The following is a 21,490-nucleotide window of genomic DNA, read 5'->3' as shown; positions in this document are numbered from 1 at the left end:
GCCAAGGCGTTCGTGAACCAAGGTACAACTGTACTGGGTCATCTCTGGAGTGGTGGATGATGAGGAACTAGGTAGCGCCAGCAGCTGCCCTTGGCAGGTCCTACAAAAGGGGGTTGAGGGGCCTTCTCTGTTGACGCTGGACTCAACTCAGCCCCAGCCACCATGACACATGGTGAAGAACAATGGATGTTTAGTGCATCAGTTTACGGAGGGACAAAGCAGCAGCTTTGCACATAGACGGCTTCAGGTAAGGCCAGTGGAGAATGCTGGGGAGCTACTGCCAATCCGTGTGGGCATACTGAGCTAGCTGGACCACCGGCCCAAGTCGGAAGCATCTTCCTATATCCATTCCGCTGTACTGCATCAACACACAGTATTCATAGATCTGTAAGAATTATGGGCAAGGGAGTGCTGTGGCCTGTGTTGGAAATCCCATAGGGACCTGCACAGCCTCGAGAGTTAGGTGACTTCTGCATAGGGCAAGCACGGATGCCTGAGCCACCCTCCTGCTAAATTCAAGGGCTTTAGGACGAGTCACCGAAAAATATTTTATTGCAAAAAAATCGTACGACAAAGGTTTTGTGCGACCGTAGAAAATAAAGGCATCTGATACTTGCATTCACATAACACAACTCAGTCATCTCACAATTGGGCTTTGCCCTGTTCTCTTCCCCACCCAGACCCTCTTCCCGAAGTGTATAATAGCACCAGGATTCAGTGTGTGAATTGTTCACTGTAAGGCCCATGTTTTGTGCCCAATGCCCTGCGCCCTCCCCCCTCTGGGCTTATTCTTGGCATTCTCTCTCTTTTGGCATCCCAAACGCTTCCTTGCCTTACTACACGAATGCTGCTAGTAAGGGCCAGGAGGTGCCAATGTTAACTCCAGTAAAAGGGAATGTCAACAGTGGGGAGCCTGGCACAAAGGGAGAAAATAAATGGGGAGGTTAAGGTAAGAAGCTAAAACAAGGCACCCATCGCCAATGCAATCTTCAGCTGCTCGTTCCTTCGATGATGGATGTAGCCTCTTAGGAAGAAAAGCACCAGAGTTACCGTGTTTCTCCAAAAATAAGACACCGTATTATATTTATTTTTCCTCAAAAAACAAAAACACTATGGCTTATTTTCAGGGGATGTCTTATTTTTTTTCCCTTCCTCCTCCTGCCATGGCCGGCATTGCTGCTGTGCCTATCACTATGCCTTATTTTCGGGGTATGGCTTATATTCCTTGAATGCCTAAAAATCCTGCTACGGCTTGTTTTATGGCTACGGCTTATTTTCAGAGAAACAGGTACTAAGGGGACATTACAGGAGTTGGGAATCCTAGTGTTGGGGACCAGAGTGGGACCAGAGTGGTTTTTTATGTAACCCATCACAAAGAATTGGAATCATTTTCCACTTCAGAAAATGTCCCCACTAAAAACAAAGTGGACTTTTCAGCTGACAAAAGAATGCGCTAATGAGAAATCCTTTTAATTCATCCCCCAATGACTCCTTGGTCTTGGAAGTAACAGGTACGAACTCAGAATTTCACCTATTAGTGACCAAATATTGCGTGTAGCTGGTTGTACCCCCGTTTCACATTTAACAGCAGCAAAAACACCTACAAATTAAAAGGATCTCTCACCGGGCAGTGAACACCACCCTTTTAGGGATAAACAACGAAATTTGGGAGCTGTGCTTCTCCCTGACCCAAACTCCCCACTGTTTTACGACCTCCAATATTTTTTAGCGAGGTGCACCAGTTTGTAGAAGATAAACCATATTCCCCCATTTTAAAAAAATAAAACGCAACCCAACACAAATGGCATATTTGTGCTCACACACTACAATTCATCACGCATCTTGTCTCCTTTGGGTTTCACTAGTCGGCCAATGAAAAGGATGGAGTTGGTCTTATTGTCTTTGATCAGGAAGATGAACGGGTGATCGGCGTAGAAGAGCTTTGGGTTTTTCATCTCTTCCCGGGCGTATATGTCCCCTTCAAAGGGGTTCCCCTCCGTGTCCCACTCGAGGGCCGCAGCGTGGAAGACGTTGGAGAGGTAGAGATCTTTCTTGCCCGAAATCTTGGACAGGTCGGCCTTGTTTTTGTCAATGGCTTCTGTTAGGCCAAGATCAGCTAAGTGTTTCTGGAAAATGAGGGCATATATATATATATATTATAGTCTAATGAATTATTGCATATTGCTTTATCTGATCTGTTATTTCAAAGTTCCTGTGACTTTTTTTGTATTGGATCGGACTGTTGTTATATTTGTGATCTTTGCTGTCTGTTTAATTGTTTCTTCAGCTTATAAACCACCTTGTGCATAGTAATATAGGAAGGCCAGTACAGTATACGTATACCGGTATATACAGCGGTACCTTGACATCCGAATGACTCGACTTCCGAAGGTTTCGACTTCCGAAGTCGACAGCCCTGGAAGTATTTTCGCCATGCATGCGCGCATTCTGCACCTGCGCAGAAACGCGAAATTGCGCTTCGTGCATGCGCAGAATGGGCGCTTCAACAACCAAAGACTTCGACTTATGAAGACGGCAATGGAACGGATTGTCTTCGTAAGTCGAGGTACCACTGTGTATATATAATTCCCCCCCCTAAAAATAAAATACAATTTGGCGAACATTTTCCAATAGACATTCCCTGGATAATCAACTTCCCTTCCACCCTTGCATGGTTTCCTCAAATTATCTATCACTGCTGGATATTATAATTATTCGAAACCTTCTTTCCTCCACCATATTCTCAAAATAACCTTTACTGCTGAGCTGACTCCGAACCTGCTAGCCTTTTTAACATGCTTACAATATTTTATGTTTTAAAAAAATAATTTATAAACATTTTTCAATCCCTGAAGGCTGTCTTGTCTTGTTCTCCAATTTTATGAGTTGCAAATTCAACTCATATTCCATCCATTTCAACTGCCGCTCCTCTTTCGTATGCCATTTGGGGGCATATAGTATTAAGGGGCGCGGGTGGCGCTGTGGTCTAAACCACTGAGCCTCTTGGGCTTGCCGATCGGAAGGTCGGCGGGTTCGAATTCCCATGACAGGGTGAGCTCCTGTTGCTCTGTCCCAGCTCCTGCCAACCTAAAAGCTCGAAAGCATGCCAGAAAGTGCAAGCAGATAAATAGGTACTGCTCTGGCAGGAAGCTAAATGGCATTTCTGTGCGCTTCTGGCTTCCGTCACGGTGTTCCGTTGCACCAGAAGCGGTTTAATCCTGCTGGTCACGTGACCCTGAAAGCTGTCTGTGGACAAATGCCGGCTCCCTTGGCCTGAAAGCGAGATGAGCGCCGCAACCCCATAGTCGCCGTCCAGGGATCCTTTACCATTTTACCTTTATATAGTACTCTCGCGGCAGTAGCCGTATACAGGAAGAGATTCCTTTCATTCTAGGTAAAGGTTAAGGGACCCCTGACCATTAGGTCCAGTCGCAGACGACTCTTGGGTTGTGTGCTCATCTCGCTTTACTGGTGTACAGCTTCCAGGTCATGTGGCCAGCATGACAAAGCCACTTCTGGCGAATCAGAGCAGCGCACGGAAACGCCATTTACCTTCCCGCTGGAGCTGTACCTTTTTATCTACTTGCACTTTGTGCTTTTGAACTGCTAGGTTGGCAGGAGCTGGGACCGAGCAATGGGAGCTCACCCCATTGCAGGGATTCGAACTGCCGACCTTCTGATCGGCACACCCAAGAGGCTCAGTGGTTTAGACCACACCACCACCCGCGTCCCATTGCTTTCATTCTAGCGGCGTACAAATGAAAAGCGAAATGCAACGCAATGGTGGTACTCACATGCAGATCGTGGCTGACTTCCAGGCTGACTTTGGGCAGGGAGATGGCTACGGCTCGCTGCTTCATCTTCCCCAGCCAGGCCTTTAGCTGCTCCTGGGTCAACAGCTTCTCCAGCCTCTCCAGGGGCTCCACATGGTGCGGCATGATGAAGATCATGCTAGACAGCTTGTGCGCCAGAGGCATCTCCACCATCTGCAGGTTCTCCTCCTCGTCATTGAAATAGTTGTACAGCCCTTCGGAAACAAAGGGGAATGACTCAGCGGCTGCAGGGAGACAGGCGAGGGGCGAAGCAGGCAAGTGCTAGCAAGAATTTTTATTGGGGTTTTTATGGAGGCAAGGCAAAACAGTACCAAGAAGAAGGGGAAAAAATTAAGCAACTAAAGAGCAGTCATGCCACTTAGGTTCAGGATGAGGGCTGACCGGTGTCTGTTTTTCAACATTGTGATCGATCACCAGCTAAACATCACAATATAAACCACTTATAAACGCCATCTCCAACTCCTCGAAAGATTCCGTCAATGGTGTCTCCTAAAAAATTTACACATCACCTGGGAAGACAGGTGAACTAATGCCAGTGTACTGGAAGAAGCAAAGATCACTAGTGTTGAAGCAATGATTCTTCAACATCAACTTCGTTGGACTGGTCGTGTTGTGCGGATGCCTGATGATCGTCTCCAAAAGCAACTACTCTATTCCGAACTTTAAAATGGAAAGCGTAATGCTGGTGGTCAACAAAAGGGGTTTAAAGACTCTCTCAAGGCAAATCTAAAAAAATGTAGTATAAACACCGACAACCGGGAAACACTGGCCTGCGAGCGCTCCAGTTGGAGAACAGCCTTTGCCAAAGGTGTCGTGGACTTTGAAGACACTCGAACTCGGGACGCAAGGGAGAAACATGCTAAGAGGAAGGTACGCTTGGCAAACCCTCACTGTGATCAACTCCTGCCCAGAAACCTATGTCCCCACTGTGGAAGGACGTGTGGATCCAGAATTGGCCTCCACAGTCACTTACGGACTCGCTTTTAAAACCGTGTTTATGGAAGACAATCTTACTCGGCTTGATCGCCAAAGATACTGATATATCACCATGTCTGAAATAAGGATGGAGCCATGCAGAGGCGAACGGGGTAATGTCCTGGCAAGTGCTAGCGGTCTAAAACTGATGCTTTTCCAGCCAAGAATGGGGCCGGCCTCCTTTTCCAGGCTCTCTTACCGGTGCGGTGCATCATGGGAATGCCAACGGTGTAGGAACGCGTCACCATGAAGCCACGATTGTCCACCATCTTGTGATGGAACCTCTCGTCCCAGTGAGCTGCAGAATCAAAGAGATGAAGGAAGGCCGGTTAACAGCAGGACGGACCAGTTTGTTGTATCTCGTGCATCTGATTCGAACCCAGAACCAAGGAACCCAGAAACAAGGAACTTGCACAAAACACAGCTGCTGGCATTTTGACTGGCACTTGCAGGCAATGCTATTTAACACTATTTATTATGTGGGTGTTTCACTGGCCTTTACATTAGCAGGCCAAATCCAGCGTGCTGATATTAATACACAAAGCCCTTAGAAGCTTGAGATTGAGGTATTTATCTGAGTGCCTCTCTCCGGGCCAGCCAGCTTGCACCCTGAATAGATGCTCTTCCAGCAATAGGTGTTGCTTATTGAATGGCGACTCAAAACAGGGCCTTCTCTGTAGTGGCACCGCAGCAATGCAACTCCCTTCCCCTAAAAGGAAGCAAATGCTACCACAGTGTTGACGTCTCGTTCTTGCATGTGCCCAAAGCCCACATTGAGAGTATTGCCAATCTCTCGTTATAGCCCTTTACCAATTGATTGATCTACCTCTGTTGCTGATTCACTATATCTTCCATTTTATTTATATTATTTCGGTTGTTGTGTCAAAACCTTTGGGAACATTTTAAGGGTTTTCCTCTTTTTTAATGGGACTTTTAAATGCAGATCTTAACTACAGGTCCTGTATACCTGAAGGAGCGTCTCCATCCCCATCGTTCAGCCCGGACACTGAGATCCAGCACTGAGGGCCTTCTGGCGGTTCCCTCATTGCAAGAAGTGAGGTTACAGGGAACCAGGCAGAGGGCCTTCTCGGTAGTGGCACCCGCCCTGTGGAACGCCCTCCCACCAGATGTCAAGGAAATAAGCAGCTATCCTATTTTTAAAAGACATCTGAAGGCAGCCCTGTTTAGGGAAGTTTTTAATATTTAATGCTGTATTGTTTTTAACACTCGATTGGGAGCTGCCCAGAGTGGTTGGGGGAACTCAGCCAGATGGGAGGGGTACAAATAATAAATATTATTATTATTAGTAGTAGTATTCGTTCAATTTCCGAAAACATTCGACAACCAAGGTGCGGCTTCTGATTGGCTGCACTCAATTGGAAGCCTCAGAAGACACCTGGCTTCCAAAGAAAGTTTGCAAACCAGAACACTCACTTCCGGTTTCAGGGAGCCAAAACATTTGAGTCGCAAGGTGTTCGAGATCCAGGGTACGACTGTATTCATTTTTACATTCTTAAGATATCAAAGACTTCCCTTCTTCTCTTTCCATGGTTCATTTTGCAAAATCCCTGCATATTTTACAAAAACTATACCATTCAGTAGTCCATTATAGCATCCATCAAAACTTATACACCTTGTTGAATTTATCTTAACGCTGCCAGCGTTTTCAGCTGTACACCATCACTTTTCCCATATACAGTGGTACCTCTGGTTGCAAACGGGATCCGTTCCGGAGGCACGTTCGCAACATGAAAAGGCCGCATCCTGAAGCGCTGAATCTGCGCCCGCGCGTGATGCAATTCAGTGCTTTCTGTGCATGCGCAAAGCGCGACTTACAGCTTCTGTGCATGTGCAAAGTGCGGTTTAGCGATTCTGCGCATGCGCACACGCCGAACCTGGAAGTAACCCGTTCCGGGACTTCCGGGTTCGGCGCGGGACGCAACCGGAAAAGACGTAACCCGCAGCAGACGTAACATGAGGTATGATTGTATTCAATAAACATTTTCCAACCTTCTCTAAACCCATGTTCTTGTTCTCTCACTCTATACATTAAGTCTGCAAGCTGCGCATTTTCTTGTCAACTTAAGTGGCCATTCTTCTTTGGTTGGGACCTCGCTCGTTTTCCATTTAAGAAACCCTTGGTTTCATCCAGTAGAGCTCTTCCTACTGGCTGAACAATTCCACCACTCCTATCTGGATCCCACATGCTCAGCAAGAGCTCAGGACTTGCACCCGGACCCACCCTCCCCGCCGGCTTCCACTTACGTTTGAAGAACATGGCGTTGACGATGAGGGCCCCGTCTGTCTTCTCCACATCCTTGGTGACCTCGGGCAGCTTGCCGTCGGTGGTCTGGGAGGCCCACTCGTTGATGGACTTGAGGGCGCTGCGCTTGTCCCGGAAGTTGATCTTGGAGTGTTCGTAGTTGTAGTGCTTCTTGCTGCTCTTGACGAAGTCGTCGGTGAAGCTGATGGAGCTGGGGCCGTACAGGCGGCTGCCCATCTTCCAGGTGACGTTGCGGGCCGTGGAGTTGCTGACCTCGTTCAGGAGCTCCGAGAGGCCGCTGTGGACGTAGTCGTCGTTCAGCTTGTCGGCGCTGAGCAGCGCCTTGGCCTGCGAGGCCGTGGCGGCCTTGCCGCCCAGGGACACCAGCCCGAGAGAAGAGGCCACCACCACCGGAGACACCAAGATGTTCTCCATGTTCTTCTCCTTGGCCATGGCGTGGTAGAGGTTGAAGGCCAGGGTGGCGCTGCGGTCGGCCAGGGCGGCCGCCCTGTCGCTCAGCTTCTTGTCTCCGGAGGAAGCCTTCTTCTCGCTCTTCTTCTTGTCCTCCGGGGGAACGGCAAGGACCAAGGCGCAGAGCGCAAGGAGTCGGATCATCCACATGGTGGCTGCCATGGACGCTGGGACCCAGCTGAGCCTGCAAGGAAGCAGAAGGCGAGGGTCAGTGAGGCTGAGCCATCCTGTTTCCCTCCAACCAGGAGACTTATTCTATGGGTGAAGAAAACAGCCAGCGCTGGCAGGTGTAGGGGCAATCTATTTGGAAGACAATTTTATTTTGAGGAGTTTAGTGATCTGACATGGTCTTTTCTTCCTGACTCTGTTTGCTTCCCCTCTAGCTCTTGTTCTGCTCTTTGATGGCCGAAAGTAGCCTTTAATGTGTAATCTGGTAGAAGGAAGAAGCAATAATGTTGGGTAACTTCTTTGATGTAGAAGCATTGGGAAGAGGGTGACTATTGAATGACCTGCAGCCATTAAAAGCCATAAAAGCTAGCTATCAATAATCTATAAATCAGATGGTTTTGGGACATAGTTCCAGGGTGGATAAAAATCAATGATTTTAAAAAATATTGTTTTAAAAAAATTGGATTATTATTATTATTTAAATCAGATTTTTTAAATAAAATGCGTTTGGAGGGGGAAAAAATCTTTCTAAATATAGTTTTCTATTTAAGTTACATTATAGTCCAAAGGCTTTTCATCAGGAAATAAGGATTTGTTTAAAGTTTTTCATGGTGTGCTAAAACTAAGTTTTTTTAAAAAAATTAAGAAAACCACTTAACCACATCAGTTAAGAAACATGGATACATATGCTATAATGTTATTGTTTTTGTTAAATAAATTGTTTACATTGTTTAGAAATGATTATTTTTCTCCTTCCAATAAAGGACAGAAGTTGTCCAAATTTCATAATTATGTCCAATTATTTCTAATAGTATAACAAAGTCAGTCATTTTGGATAGAACTGTAAAAACTACTCTGAAAATGTATTATTCCAAAACGAAACCTTCATCTGGTTGTAAATATTAAAATTATACCAGCAAGAATGAGTCTTTCTGTAAAAAAAGAGAGATTTAAATCAAGTCTTACTGGCTAATGATTTAAATCGTGATTTAAATTGATTTGATTTGAATCAAATCCATCCTGCATAGTTCTGAGAAGCTTGTGCATGGACTGATGGATGCAGAAGGTCCCCGGTTCCATCCCCGGCATCTCCAGCTAGGGATGGGAATGTCCCGTCTGACATCCTGGAGAGCTGCTGCTGCTGCCAGTCAGAGTTGACAATATAGAGGTCCATGAATCAACAGCTCAGCTCAGTGTAAAGCCGTTTCTGGAATGCAGTATGTGGTTCTGGTCTCCTCGTCTCAAAATGGTGATGGAAAAGTGGCCGGGGTGTTTTTAATGTACTGTTTCAAGGGGGCTTTTATTGTTCCAATGTGGGTTTTTGTTTGGTTGGTTGCAAGTTGCTGCAAGTCACCTTTGGCCAATAAATAGTAAGAGGTGCAAAACGAGGACATATCCCTACAAAGGAACGGAGTTGAGCTCCAGTTCCCATCAGGCATGTCTAATGGCCAGGGGTGATGGGAGTTGTAGTCCAACCATATCTAGACGGCCAATGGTTCACCATCCCCGCAAGTATTTAGGGCCATCGGGTTAGAGCAGTGGTTCCCAACAGGTGGTCCGGGGACCCCCAGGGGTCCGCGAGCTATGCCAGTGGGGTCCTCAAGATCCTATTAGAATAAAAAATATATTAAATATATTTCGTATGATAACAGATTTTTTGTTTTGGCCGCTTCCTGCATGAGCAGAGTCTAGTGCAAAACTAGAATTAGATAGAGGCAGTAGTTCTGCTGTATGCCGCAAGGACTACAAGAACCTTGGAGATAAGGCAATGAAAAAGATCCTTCCATTTGCAACCACATATCGGTGTGAGCAAGCATTTTCTTCCATGTGTTTCATGAAAAACAAATATAGGAATCAGCTCGACATGCGGTCGGATTTCAGAGTGAAAGTTTCAAGTTTGGAACCTAATATTTCAGAAATAATGGACTCAAAGGACAGATTTAACTCATCTCATTAAGAACTGAAAATTAAAACTAACTGTATACTGATGGAGTACTCTGTTGTAACTGTAAAAAACGTATAAATATAAAATATAAAAAGACTCTTAATTTGGCTCTCACTTTTTAATTTTAGGATTAGGAATTAATGGGGGTCCTTGTCACAATAGCGGCTCGATGAGGGGTCTTCGAGGAAATTTTGTTGGGAACCCCTGGGTTAGAGAAAAGGTGAGGAAAGGAGGAATATGATGGAGGTTTGCAGAGTTCTGCCCGCTGTGGAGGAAAAGGACAGAAATTTGTTGCAATCTCCGAATGTCAACATGCAGCTATTTGCACTTCCTTGTAGGGCCATGGGAGGGAACTTTTCAATTCTGAGAAATGGTTCCCTCTCCCCCAAAAATCGTATCACAATCTTCTTCCTCCCTTTAATTAAAAATGTGATGCATCCACTACTCTCTCCGCACCTGAAAAGGCTTCATTTCAGCATGCAAAAAAATTAAGAATTAGCCACCCCCGTGTTTCTGCATCAGCCGTCGTTTTGGGAAATACTTCTGGCTGAATGGTGTTGATTATTTATTTAAATCCCAGAGCACAGACTCAGGCAGCAAGGCAACAGGCAACCTCTCCTAGAGGAGGAGGAGATTCTCTTGTGACTGCATCAGGGCTAACTGGATGTTGCAATAATAGAACATCTGCAGCACATCTGTCCCAAATCCAATCTCCGGCTACATCTCATCATCAACGACCGCTCGTTACGCCAGGTGAGGCCGATGGGACTTGGAGTCCAGCGACATGAGGACACCAGCTTTAAGGAAGGTTGGAACAGGTTGTGAAACACAAATTCGGATTTGTCCGAATTGGCTAAGTGCCTCAATGGCGCAGGATTAATAGCAGCAACTGAACTGCCTGTTGAAGAACCCTGAATCCAGATATTCCCACCAAACGCGGAGGGTCGAATCGATGCACAGAGCAGCCACTAACTTTTGTCCCTTTTCTCGATTCAAGAGAGGTTAAAAAGTAGTTGCCGAACAGGAGCACAAAGCCAAGAGAGCATAAAAAGAGCCTGCTGGATCAGGCCAGGGACTCATCTGTGGGAAGCCAGCAAGCAGGATTCAAGCACAAAAGCCCTCTCTTCTCCTGTGGTTTCTGGCAACTGGGATTCATAAGTATTGCTGCCTCAAACTGTGAAGGCAAGGCACAGCCTTCATGGCCAGTAGCCATTGAGACCCTCTGTGAATTTGCCTGACCCTATTTTATTTTATTTATTTGGTTTTTCAAATTACAGTTTTACAAACACATTAAAAACAAGATTCCAAAGAATCTCCTGGACTTGTCCCCTTTTTGGGTCCTGTTGTTAATCATTTCATCCTGCATCTTTTATGATAATCCAAATCTTTTACCTCTCCACTGTGTCCAAAATTCACCATTAAACTACAAGTGTTATTCCAATCCTACTAATGATTTTAACTGATTACAATGGTTTTTAAGATAAAATATAAATTTCTCCCCATTCCTTATTAAAATTTTGGTCTTCCTGATTCCTGATTCTTCCGGTCATTTTTGCCATTTCGGCATAACCCATCGACTCGATCTGCCATTCTTCTCTGGTCAGGACTTTATCTTCTTTCCATCTCTGTCTAAGCCTCTTTTAAAGCCCTCCGAGTTGGTGGCCATCATGACATCCGGCTGGAGCAAATTCTATAGCTAAACTTTGCACTGTGTGAAGAAGCACTTTCTTCCACCTGTTGCAAATATTCCAGTGTTCAGCTTCATTCAGTATTTCTCTTTGGATTTCAAAAAGTGCCCTAAATAATACTATTTATCTATTATTATTATTATTATTATTATTATTATTATTATTATTACAGGGACGCGGGTGGCGCTGTGGTCTAAACCACTGAGCCTCTTGGGCTTGCCGATCAGAAGGTCAGCGGTTCGAATCCCCACGACGAGGTGAGCTCCCATTGCTCAGTCCCAGCTCCTGCCAACCTAGCAGTTCGAAAGCACATCAAAGTGCAAGTAGATAAATAGGTACCACTCCAGCGGGAAGGTAAGCGGCATTTCCGTGCGCTGCTCTGGTTCACCAGAAGCGGCTTAGTCATGCTGGCCACATGACCCAGAAGAACTGTCTGTAGACAAACGCCAGCTCCCTCGGCCTGTAAAGCGGGATGAGCGCCGCAACCCCAGAGTCATCTGCGACTGGACTTAATTGTCAGGGGTCCTTTACCTTTATCTATTATTATTATTATTATTATTATTATTAAATATTATTATTCCGCCTTTCAGCAATCTGGTGCTCTCCATGGAATCTTAGAGCTGGAAGGGACCCAGGGTTTCATCTAGTCCAACCTTCTGCAATGCAGGAATCTCAGGTCAAGCATCCATAACAGATGGGTACCCAACCTCTGCTTTAAAACCTCCCAGGAAGGAGAGTCCAAAACATCCAGATGTTCCAAAACACCTGGAAGCCACCAGATTGGCAAGGGCCAGTTCAGACGAAACTGTTTTTGAGTTTCCCATCTGCTCCCAGGTCTGCGTTTTTCTTCCCTGATCCCATCTGGAAGGTAGCCAAGGGTGGGGTCTGAGCTATGTACTCTGCATGCAGCAGAATAAACCAAAGCGAAGGAAGTGGAAGAAGCCATTTCCCCCGCCTCCCCCCCCCCGGACATTCCATGCAGAAAGGGGGCGGGGGGGGGGGAGAAGAGCCACGCAGGCAGGCAAAACAGAAGCAAAAGGCCCTCTGCAATTAACTCCTGGAAATAGCACAGCTTTCCACGTGGGGGGTCAAATTATAGTTCCGAGCAATGCGGATAGTTAAAAAGGTCTTTCGGTGGCGGTGGTTGGGAGGGAGCAGGGATGGAGATGAAAAAGGCTTATATTCTGATCTGGCTGAAACCAGTCCCTGTTTAGATCTGGTAGAACAGGATCTGCAATCAAGTGTGCATGCACACGAAAGCTCATACCAAAATAAAAACTTAGTTGGTCTTTAAGGTGCTACTGAATGAATTTTTTTATTTTCCTTCGACTCAGACCTACACGGCTACCTACCTGTAACTAGGATCTGCAATGTCCACTTTGCAAAAGTCTGTAGAGTCACTTTGGATCTCATAGAGCTGGGATTTTATTTTTTTGCCCAACATTGGGATCAAACTAACGACCCCGAGCTTAAGAGTTTCATCGTCTTTCCCAATGTGTCTGAGCAGCTGGTGCCTTTGCAGCTATGCTCAAGGCAACGGGGGCAGACACTCCAGCTGCACACTCAGCAGTAACAAATCCCCTAAGACGGCTGTAGCAAAGATTTACTCCTCTGTTGTCCGCACAGCTAACACTCTCAAACTGCAGCAAAAACTGGACTTCAGCAGCTAAGCAAACAGCGTTAGTGGTTTGGACACGACAGACAGGAACAGGGGAACCTCGGGCCCTCTATATGATTGAGCCAAATATGATGGTGAGGAGTTGTAATTTGAAACATCTGGAGCAGGGCGCCAGATTGGGGAAGGCTGGCTCAGAGCAGGGATTTTTGACACCCTCCAGACTCCATCTCCCAGCATGGCCAACGGTCAAGGAAGATGGGATATGTAGTCCAAAAACATTGGAGGGCAAAAGGTTTTGCTACAGAAGCAAAGTAATTTACGGCTGGGGTTAAACTGCTTGTTCTTGAGAATGTTAAGAGTGAGCTCGCCTGGAGTTGCCAGACTGCAGAACTCTCAGTCTCCAATAGCTCTGCAGCAAAGAAGGACGAAGATCCAGGAAGGGGATTCAAACTTCAAGAAAGAAGATTCCACCTAAACATTAGGAAGAACTTCCTGACAGTAAGAGCTGTTCGGCAGTGGAATTTGCTGCCAAGGAGTGTGGTGGAGTCTCCTTCTTTGGAGGTCTTTAAGCAGAGGCTTGACAGGCATATGTCAGGAATGCTTTGATGGTGTTTCCTGCTTGGCAGGGGGTTGGACTGGATGGCCCTTGTGGTCTCTTCCAACTCTATGATTCTATGGATCTACGCTTATTCTTCACCTGAATCTCCCTCCTGTGTCTGCAGAGCTGTTAAGACGTTCTCCGGGTTGTGAACCGACAACCCAATTATTTACAGACCTGCCGCTCCACCACCCACAAGGTTTTCAGAAAGGAGGCAATGTCGAGGCTCTACATTAGGTTCCCAGCAAAGAAAAGCGTTTTAACTCTCGAGAAGGTGATTTTACATTGAACAGGGAAATAAGCATTAGGTGCAACTCAAGGAGGTGGTTGAAACTTTTCTTTTTTCTTTTTGCATAGGCAGCGCTCTTTCAATCGAAAAAGCATTTTTGTGTGTGCGTGGCACCCACCCTGTGGAACGCCCTCCCACCAGATGTCAAAAAGAAAAATAACTACCAGACTTTTAGAGGACATCTGAAGGCAGCCCTGTTTAGGGAAGCCTTTAATCTTTAAGAAATTAGTGTATTCTAATATTTCTGTTGGAAGCCGCCCAGAGTGGCTGGGGAAACCCAGCCAGATGGGCGGGGTATAAATATATTATTATTATTATTATTATTATTATTATTATTATTATTATTATTATGTTTTTCATTGAAAAAACAAGTTTAGGTGGTTTCCCCCGCAACCTCCCCCCCAAAAAGTTTTACAACTTTTGGGGTATTCTGGTTTTTACTTTTTGAAATATGGCAACCCCAAACATTAGGAAGAACTTCCTGACAGTAAGAGCTGTTCGGCAGTGGAATTTGCTACCAAGGAGTGTGGTGGAGTCTCCTTCTTTGGAGGTCTTTAAACAGAGGCTTGACAGCCATCTGTCAGGAATGCTTTGATGGTGTTTCCTGCTTGGCAGGGGGTTGGACTGGATGGCCCTTGTGGTCTCTTCCAACTCTATGATTCTATATGAACAGCTGGGCCAAGCTAGCTATTTTGGATGCTTTTCCTGGACCAGGTTACCATGGCTCAGGGCAAGACAGAAGACTTAAGTCTTCAAACCTATCATTCTAACCCAGGTTCGTTAAAAGCTACAGGCTAGCTTTTAAGTGTTATTTCATTTTGGATGTGTGGTGTGACAAGTGTAGAGGGTTTTTGTTGTTCTTCTAAAGATACCTTGGAACTTTCTCTTAGTGTGGTCAACGTTTGGCTTTTTCATTCTGAAAAAAAACAAGACAAATCAGGCAGTTCCCTCAAGGATCCAAGCCGAGAACATTTGCACAGAACAGATCAACAGGATGTTTTAGAAATTACAGTTTACATGTCAGCGGGCCAGGAAGGAGGAAGGAATCAGAGAGCGCTGCTAGGTAGGAGGTTTGGAGCAGTTCCTTTAATTGCAGGAAACCAACTTTCTAGACCTCACCGTTCCAAGCGGACTTTGAAATCGGAAGGGAACCAATCACAGAGTGACGCGGCCGCCCCTCTGAAATCCCTGCCTGCGAGCCAATGCCTGTGCGGGCCTCCTCCCTGTTTTGCATAGCCCCTCCCACTTCTAATGTGGATAGGGCTTCCAAGAAAGAGGGTGGGGCCTCAGGGCCAGGTGGGTGGGGCCAGCAGCTGTGGAACTCCCTGGGACCATAGATATGTGGGGAAAAGAATTTGGGTGCCCTAACTGAGTAACCCTCCTCCTTTTCTCAACCAAACTGATGGTGCTTTGAGAGCAATTTGTGAGATTTGGAGTTGGGAGTCCTGGGATTTAAACTTTTTTTAAATCCACCCTTTAGGAAATTAGTTAGCTACCAGCATTGGGAATGTTAAATATGCAATTATAAGCATTTTAAATCCACCTTTTAGGAAACCGGTTAGCTACCAGCTGCGGAATGCAAAATATGGGTAGATCTTGTGGTGTTTGTTATGCACTTGAATCTTAAAATGCTGGTGCTTTTCCTCTACTGAGCTGTTGCAGCGGTTACCTGGGAGACCAGGGTTCGAATCCCCACTCAGTCATAAAAAGGTCCCTTGGAGCATATAAAAAGGTGTGGCAGAAATGAAATAAATATGTAGCATGTTCCAGAAGTGCGCTAAAACTTTCCCCAGCCGAATGGGCAAGCTGGAAAATGCACAAATCGACCTCTGGCAGCTCATACAGTCAAACACTGCATCCTTTGCAGCGTTCTCTCAGCGCTCAGCACATAATCGAGCCCCTCCTTTGTCCCCGGCTGCCCCCACATGCCACGTAAGCAAGCCGAGGCAAGACCAGACACTGGGAGAGTTAGCAATGGTATGCCGTATCTAAAACAAAGCCGGGTGCAGTCTGCAGAAATTACCCCTCTGCAAAAAAGCATTTCAGACAAATATGGCCCATTGTTTATTCGTACGCATCGCAAAATTTGGGCATTCGTGGAACTTGGTTTATTTTGGCAAACCGGCAAAACGTTTTAAAAGGAGTGACCGGGGATGGGGGGAGATGCTGAGCTGCACAAAACACACCCGTCAAAATAGAAGCCATTATCCTAAATGTCCTCGCTATGTTGTTTAGACTTTTCCACAAGGGCTGGACACATCCCTTAATTTTAAAGATAACCATTTTGGCATTCTGCTTTGGATATCAGGGTTTGCACGTGAAACATTAACAGTATTTCTCGGGTTACCAAAAGATCCGACCCTCAAAAATTAAAAAAACAAACACAGATTATGGGTTTGCAGACAAAGAAACCGTTATGTCTCTGCGGCTGCATTTTAGCAAAGAGGTAACATTTTGTTAGTTGTACATGAGAGCACAATGCACCCTTTTGACCTTGGCTTCTTTTACCTTTCTAAGCTTTGCTTATCAGGGGGAACTCTGGGTTCCCACGGCAAAAAGGGAGGCTGGGGTTACACTTCTCGTTTCCTATTGTAGATGCACTACACCACATTGGACCTGAAATAAGTCTGTCCGCTATGATTCTACATTTTGTAATTATTCATCCAGACAAAGAAGGGATGAACCGCATGGAATTATTTTTGGAGATTCCAAACCACAAACACTTCACACTGACCAAGATGCCCATTCTGCTCTCTTTTGGGAGGGACTTATACTCCCCCCCCCCCAGTTAGTGGGGCTTGCAGCTTTTAGCTGTTTTGGTCCCATGACAACAGATTTTGAAATATATAGATATTAAGGGCACGTTAAGTTAAAGGAGCTGCTGCCTCCTTGTCCTGGTTTCTGGGCGCATCTTGCTGATTTCTGCGGGAAGCAAGATATTGGACTCCAAAGGACTTTGGGTCTCATCCAAAAGCAGGTCTATTCCTACCTTTTAAGGCACTTAAAACTTCTCTCATGGGATGTGTTTAGCATTGGCGAGACTGTGCCCCCTCTCCCTCTTCCCACTTCTTCTGCCATCCTCAAATGTTTAGTGGGTGCCTGCCACTCCACCCCACATTTGAGACCTTTGGGCATCGCGGGTGGGGGGGGGAATAACCCGACATTTAGCACCCTCCCCCAATCTAGCCATTGAACGCAGAGTTTAGTACCACATCGCTACCACAAAAACCCCCATCCCTTCTATGAGGCCAGGCTTGTATAATCGGAAGCCCTTGCTACTTTTTTTTCCCCCTGCGCGAGGGGCGGGGGTACATTTCCTCCAAAAATCTTTCCATGCAGTCAGCAGCAGCCGGGAGGAAACCGGAGCAGGCTTAATACTGCCGGCAAAAGTTGCAGCCAAACAGCTCGCAAGGCCCAGGAATAGCGCTGGGGGAGGAAGAGAGACGGGGAGGCGGCGGCTGCGGCTGCTGCTGCTCCCCCCACCGAAAAGTGCGACCTCGCGATCCTCCCTGCTCCGCCTGTTCTCCAGGAGACCCCCGGGGTCCCTCTCGGCATCCGATCTCCGAAGCCGGGTCCTAAAGCGAGCGGGCGCGCAGGCATTACGCGCGCCCTGCAGAGCGCACGGCGAGGCGCATCCTAGAGTGCAAGATGCGCCCCACTTGAGCGTCGTCGAAAGTGGGGAGTGGTGTTGGACTCTAGAGACCAACATAGCTGCCAAGTTTTCCCTTTTCTCACGAGGAAGCCTATTCAGCATAAGGGAATTTCCTTAAAAAAGGGGATAACTTGGCAGCTATGTCGACCAAGCTTGCCCTCTGGCTGCATCACTCTCAGCAGCCCCCGCCCAAAGCATTTAATTGTACAGTATAGCCTGGATAACTCAGGGTGGTTAGAGCCTGGGGCTGATAGTGCCAAGGTTGCAGGTTCGATCCCTGATCGGGACAGCTGCATATTGGTATTTTCAGGGGGTTCCACTAGATGACCCCCAGGGTTCCCTCCAACTCTATCATTCTGTGATCCTGGATGGGGAGCCCGGAGGCGTTGCATGAAAAGGCCACCTTCCCCAAATAAGGAGAGCTCGACGGCTCACCGACGCGTCTCAAAGGTCCCGCGCACCCCCAAAAAGACAGCAGAGTCAAATGAATCAGCTACAAAAGGAATCCAGCTTTGCAAAAAGGAGAGGAAACTGTCCCCGCACTACGCCCCAGCGCAGTTCAAATCTAAGACAAACTCCATCCTAAGCCTTAATCCGAATTCACGCCTGGGGCAAGCGGGGGTTAAGGAGGCTAACCGGGCGCGGGCCGTTCTCCTGCCAAAGCCTCTCCCAGCGGGGCTTGCGCAGGAGAACCGCCCGCAGGGAGAGGGAAAATCACTTTCCCAAGTTACGCAGGCTTTCCAAAAAAGGAAAGCTCCCAAACCGGCCTTAAAGGAAGCTTCGCGCTTCCATGGAAAGAAGTCCCGCTGAAGGTCAAGGGGCTTACTGCCGAGTGAGCGGGCACTCGGAGCCATAAGCGGCGCGACGCGCGCAAGCCGCGCTGGGTTCCCCGAGAGTTGCGCAAAAAGTCTCCAAAAGGGGCCCCCGCTCACCTCGGAGATGGCGCTCGGGCGGCGAAAGGAAAGCCGGGCTTCTCTTTGCGCTTTCTGCGACGCGGCGGCCCGGAGGAGGGGGCTATATAACCCCGCGAGAGAAACTTCTGGAAAGTTGTAAAGGGGGGGGGAGAGGAAAAAGTGCTCTCCAGCTGCGTCTTTGCAGAAAAGGCTGGGCCCCCCCGCCCCGAGCAGCGCTCTTCTCTCTCCACCTCCTGCTGCTCCCTCCCGGCCCTGCAGGGTCCTATAGAGAGTCCCGTTCCAGGGAATCAGCTCCCGGGCGCACAGACGTCGCTCTGTCTTCTTTTCCCTCCCACGTCCTTCAAGCTCTCTCTGCAGTTCGGTACGAGAAGCGAAGGGTTTCTTGAAACGCTGCAATTGCAAACGTGACTTGTTCTCCCCCCCCCCACGCACCACCTCACCCCCAGTCCTAAGTGGAAAGGCAAGGCAGGAGAAAGGAATTGATTTTATGCATGTGCTGGTCACGGTGCTGCTTTAAACTGTCTTTATAGTTATAGAAACATGGGATTGTAGAGCTGGGTCACCAAATCCAGCCTCCTGCAATGCAGGAATCTTTTTGCCCAACCAACGTGGAATAATAATAATAATAATAATAATAATAATAATAATAATAATAATAATAATATGGCACCCACCTGACTGGGTTGCCCCAGCCACTCTCGGTGGCCCCCAAGAAAATATTAAAAACACAATACAACACCAACCATTAAAAACTTCCCAATACAGGGCTGCCTTCAGATGTCTTCCAGATCTCTTTGACAGGGCCGTCTCAAGCACGGCGGCACCCTGGCGCCGTGGTGCGGAGATCGCTCTGGCGCCCCTGCCCCGCTCCGTTTCTTGCCACAGCTGGTGGGCGGGCGCAGTGCGCAGCATGGTTTCCACTACTGGGCCGGCGCCCCGCACCACCCAGACTACCCCTAGAGCCCTACTCTTTGACATCTAATGGGAGGGTGTTCCACAGCGTGGGTGCCACTACTGAGAAGGCCCTCTGCCTGGTTCCAGAGAGGGAACTGCCAGAAGGCCCTCGGAGCTGGACCTGTGTGTCTGGGCTGGACAATGGGGGTGGAGACACTCCTTCAGGTCCACATTCCTTAAAGGTACCCCTGCCAGTTAAGTCCAGTTGCGAACGACTCTGGGGTTGTGGCACTCGTCTCGCTTTACTGGCTGAGGGAGCCGGCGTTTGTGGTATAACAAAGTAAAAGTCCACAAAGGTTTTTTGACTCATGTAATAAGGAAACCATTATATGAGGTGTGGCAAAGATACAAAAAACTTATTAGAGAGAAAAACACCCAGGTGGTTGTCGCCCACAGAGGCTTTGACTATACAGTATATAAAAAAGAATATGGAGTCTAACTGGTTAACTTATGGCGAGATGATACTGGAAACAGATGAGGGTTGGAAACTAAAACCATTTGAGCAATTGCCAGGGCCGTCTTGAGCAGATCGCGCGCCCTGGTGCTGAGGGGCGGAGATCGCCCCGCCGCTCGCCCCGCCGCTCGCCCCGCCGCTCGCCCCGCCGCTCGCCCCGCCGCTCGCCCCGCCCTTGCAGGGCGCAATTGTAGAGCCGGCCCTGGCAATTGCAAGGGAGAGTAACAAGGTGGTTACAGTACCACCAGATAAATGATTTGTTTAGAGAAGACAAAAAGAATAATGGATTGAGAGCATTAGATCTAAGTTCCAAATTGAACTGGTGGAGGGGGAAAACAAACTGCTGACAAGAATATATAACTTCCTTTTGGAGTGGAATAGTAAAGATGAGGAGACAAAGGAAGTCATGATAAAATGGGCGATTGATTTCGGTTACAATATTGAATACGATCTGTGGCTTAAATTATGGAATCAGTACATGAAATTTACGGCATGCACGGTACTAAAAGAAAACATCATGAAAATGATGTACCGTTGGTACCTAACACCAGTCAAATTGGCAAAGATTTACAAATTAAAAAACAAAAAATGCTGTAAATATAATCAAAAGGATGGAGAAGTATATCATATGTGGTGGCTGTGTGAAAAATATTATAGGAACAAATATATAATGAGATAAAAAGGATGTTAAAATATACCTTCCCTAAGAAACCGGAAGCCTTCCTGCTAGGGCTAATGGGAAGTGAAATTAATAAGAATGGCCAAAAACTATTCATGTATGCCACCACAGCTGCAAGAATGGTATTAGCTCAAAGGTGGGAAACAGCAGAAATTCCAACAGTGGATGAGTGGCGGGCTAAGTTGATGGAATACTCAGAGTTGGCAAGGATGGCGGGAAGAATAAGAGAGCAAAAAGACCAGAGGTTTCAAAAGGAGTGGAGTAAATTTGTGGATTATTTAAAGGAATATTGCAAAAATGTGAAGACACTGGTACGACTAACATAAAAACGGCAACATAAAGAATCGATATCCCTGTCTTTGAACAAAATGAGATTTACTTAAGAGAAAGATAGGGACAAAATGGGGAAAGCGCAAAAAAATAAGAGAAGGAAATTGAAAACCAAATGAGAGGAAGAATGGAAGTCGGGTTCGGCAGAACATTAACATATATTAGAAGACTGTATTATTAAGATAATAGATGTATGATCGGTATGAATAGAACCGAGGTATAACAGGTGTATGTAAATAGAAGAAGTTGTCTATTTGGTTATTTTTTTGTTATAGCTGTCTATGTATACGGGAAAATAAAAAAAATCAATATGGGAAAAAAAGAGGGAGCCGGCGTTTGTCCGCAGACAGCTTCTGGGTCATGTGTCCAGCATGACTAAGCCGCTTCTGGCGAACCAGAGCAGCACACGGAAACGCCGTTTACCTTCCTGCTGGAGCAGTCCCTATTTATCTACTTGCACTTTTGGGTGTGCTTTCGAACTGCTAGGTTGGCAGGAGCTGGGACCGAGCAATGGGAGCTCACCCCGTCACAGGGATTCGAACCGCCGACCTTCTGATCAGCAAGCCCTAGACTCTGTGGTTTAGACCACAGCGCCACCCACGTCCCATGTCCCATTCTTTAGTGCAAAACTATTGTTTTGGGACATGGGTTTGTTGTGC

General features: G+C 46.9%; 1 protein-coding gene across 2 annotated transcripts; it reads right to left on the bottom strand.

The window, feature by feature from the left end:
- Positions 1-534: 534 nt before the first annotated feature.
- On the bottom strand, positions 535-18,655 carry SERPINH1 (serpin family H member 1). 2 transcript variants are annotated; one of them, XM_035115856.2, is made up of 6 exons: positions 18,433-18,655; positions 14,721-14,764; positions 7,074-7,726; positions 5,008-5,106; positions 3,795-4,027; positions 535-2,126 (listed from the first exon to the last, which is right to left on the bottom strand). In XM_035115856.2, the coding sequence occupies exons 3-6, from the start codon at positions 7,702-7,704 to the stop codon at positions 1,824-1,826; spliced, it is 1,266 nt and encodes a 421-aa protein (XP_034971747.2). In that variant the 5' UTR covers positions 7,705-7,726; positions 14,721-14,764; positions 18,433-18,655; the 3' UTR covers positions 535-1,823. The 2 variants fall into 2 exon arrangements, with proteins under 2 accessions (XP_034971747.2, XP_034971748.2); XM_035115857.2 differs by lacking the exon at positions 14,721-14,764.
- Between the last annotated feature and the right edge of the window lie 2,835 nt (positions 18,656-21,490).

This window comes from Zootoca vivipara, chromosome 4 (assembly GCF_963506605.1).
Source record: "Zootoca vivipara chromosome 4, rZooViv1.1, whole genome shotgun sequence".
In the NCBI taxonomy this organism is placed as follows: Eukaryota; Metazoa; Chordata; class Lepidosauria; order Squamata; family Lacertidae; genus Zootoca; species Zootoca vivipara.
This window is presented reverse-complemented; position numbering and strand designations above follow the sequence as displayed.

Excerpts from the sequence above, each read along its gene's own strand:
- SERPINH1 (XM_035115856.2), bottom strand. The coding sequence starts at position 7,704 with ATGGCAGCCACCATGTGGATGATCCGACTCCTTGCGCTCTGCGCCTTG. Across the intron at positions 5,107-7,073 it reads CAACGCCATGTTCTTCAAAC|CTCACTGGGACGAGAGGTTC; the intron begins GTAAGTGGAAGC and ends TTGATTCTGCAG. Across the intron at positions 2,127-3,794 it reads AAGTCAGCCACGATCTGCAT|AAACACTTAGCTGATCTTGG; the intron begins GTGAGTACCACC and ends CTCATTTTCCAG.